The sequence below is a fragment of the Montipora foliosa genome, chromosome 11 (assembly GCF_036669935.1).
Source record: "Montipora foliosa isolate CH-2021 chromosome 11, ASM3666993v2, whole genome shotgun sequence".
In the NCBI taxonomy this organism is placed as follows: Eukaryota; Metazoa; Cnidaria; class Anthozoa; order Scleractinia; family Acroporidae; genus Montipora; species Montipora foliosa.
This window is the reverse complement of record NC_090879.1, coordinates 24,807,354-24,809,853: the sequence shown is the minus strand read 5'-3', so window position 1 is coordinate 24,809,853 and position 2,500 is coordinate 24,807,354. Positions and strand designations below refer to the sequence as shown.

Sequence of the window (2,500 nt, the reverse complement as noted above, 5' to 3'; positions counted from 1 at the left end):
ATTGAAATGGGGAGAGGGGAAGGGAAGTGGAAAAGGTTTAAATTCTAGATACAGCAGGTATTGGAAGCTAGAAAAGGTGTTTTTTAATGAAAGTGTCTCAACAATTTTGCAACCTGTTGTAGCACCTTTCAGCTAAAAACGTAATACCCTCTGTAATTGATTTATACCTTAACACGCATGTTTTTCTCCATTTCTTTTCATCAATCGCCAAGGTATTTATTTTTGTGGTGGCATTTTCATTGAAGAATTTCTCCAAAACAAACCAGTTAACCACTATCTCTTTTTCTGTTTTTCAAATTGCATGCAACTCCGGGTTTGTTTCTTTACATTGTCATAGAAAATAATCGTTTTTTGGATTTTGGGTTTTTTTGACGCTGAAGAATCCATTGATCGGAGGCTATAAATCCATTTTTGGATTTTCCCAAAAAAAGGCACCCTTCGTGTTGGGTATCAAAGTCAGGAGGGTATCGAATTCCTTACATTTCTGGACAGAAGCACAATAATATATGTTTATAAGCTCTCAAACTGGGATGAGCCTACAGACAAGTATAATAAGAACTTTCAGCATCATCTTTCTTCTTATTTCTTCTTTTATATTTTCACATCTTTTCTCCAAGAAATTAATAACCAGACTACTGTTGGCCATTGATTTTTTGCTGATTTTACAGCTCTTAATTGCTGCAAAGCCTGTCATCTACATATAATCAAAATAAAAATTATTGTTAATACTTTTGTTGAGTGGATTGTGAATCTTCATGTATCCTTGTTGCACAAATCAATGATTATCTCTATTTGCAGGCCAGTTTTCAGAGAACGAGACTAATGAGGTTTATTTCAGGGAAATTCCGTAAGTAGAGATTTCTGTCTTTCTGAATTTTTATCTGTAATGCTTCTGAATGATTCGTGAACAGGTCTGTGATTTGACTTGAATAATGAATTGTGTTTGCTGCTAAAAAATCACTGTAGACCATAATCGGTTTGACCTTACATGTAGCTAAGATAGGGACCTGGCACTAGTTTGCCCATGTTTGTTACATTTCTACTCATTTCGCTTTCTTATTCTGTGTTCATGCGACATGAGTTGATCTGTGTTAAGATCAATAAATTGTACCAATGTCCTTGCAAAATGGAGGGACTCCAATTAAGCTGGTTGGTTGCTGCACAGTGTCAGACTTTAAATTTAAACCAATGATATAATTCCTATTTATTTTGTCTTCAGCATGATGTGGTATCCTGTTATGTGGATCTGCCCTTACAAAATTATATTTCACAATATTATCAGTTATTCTTGTTTGTCTTGAACACAATTCTTGTAGTCACCTGTTACACATACATGTACTTGGATCATGCAATACTTTTCCACTTCATACTTTCAGTCTTCTTGGACATTAAGGATGCCTGACAGTAGTGCTTACGGCACTCATGACCACATCATGAGACAACAAGGAAAAGTGTCATCATTGTAGCAAACTTTGAAGAAGAGCAACTACATTATCTTGTACAAAATATTATTAACTTTTCTCATGATTTTTTGCAGCTCTCACGTGTTGGCTAAAGTCTGTACTTACTTCATGTATAAAGTGCGATACACCAACAGTAGCACAGAGATTCCAGAGTTCCCCATTGCTCCAGAAATCGCTCTGGAGCTGTTGATGGCAGCCAATTTCCTGGATTGCTGAGTGTGTTTTTTTTGTTTGAGTATCAAAGAAGTGGTCAAAGCTATTTAATATTAATTTTTTTGTTGCATTTTAATGGTATTTTCCTATCCCTCAGAAATTACTTGTCACTTAAATAGGACAATCGCGTGACTTTGGGAAGCATAATACTTTATTTGTGGCCGGAGTAGCAAAGCAAGGGTGCAAATGATGCGACAAGGGACACAAATAAACAATTGAGATCAGAGTCTGCATAGTTATGATTCAAGGAGTAGTATCAGTACCGGTAACTTAGTACTGTACTGCACACAAGTAAATCATTCCTAACTACTTTCTTTCTCAATTTATAGTGGAAAACGGTTTAGCAGAATGAGTTATTCATCATGGATTTGTTACTCGAAAACATTGGCAAACTTCCGACTAAGGCTAAAACAATGTGATATGTAATGTGGCACCTTTAAACCCTTGTGTGAAAATTCTGAACAACAGTTGCAAGTTTTCTGGTGGTCCAGTTCATCAAGATTCCCTTGCAGTGTAATTTCACTGTAAAAAAATATGATTGTGATGCTATTGTAGTGTCCTTAACTGTGTAAACACTATATGAATGATTATTAATTTCTCCAATAATTTATTAAGAATTTATACACTGTAGTTGTAATTCCCTTTAATAAAAAGAAAATATTAGCTTTAAAACATTTTAAAGTTATGCATGCCTGTAGAAATCCCTGCAAGTGTCTGGAATCTGTCCATGGCATAGCCCAATGAGGAAATATCAGAGTTTGCTCATCCTTGAAAGGCATCACCGGAAGGCTCTGTTTTTACACTGTGTGGAACCAACATTAAAG

General features: G+C 35.4%; 1 protein-coding gene across 1 annotated transcript in view; it reads left to right on the top strand.

The window, feature by feature from the left end:
- Positions 1-2,500, top strand: part of LOC137975812 (elongin-C-like) — a 6,632-nt gene that overhangs the window by 3,162 nt on the left and 970 nt on the right. The window contains exons 3-4 of the mRNA XM_068823006.1: positions 799-847; positions 1,538-2,500. The exon at positions 1,538-2,500 is cut by the window's right edge and continues 140 nt beyond it. Coding sequence (XP_068679107.1) covers positions 799-847; positions 1,538-1,679 — 191 coding nt within the window. The 3' untranslated portion in view covers positions 1,680-2,500. The remainder of the gene's footprint in view (positions 1-798; positions 848-1,537) is intronic.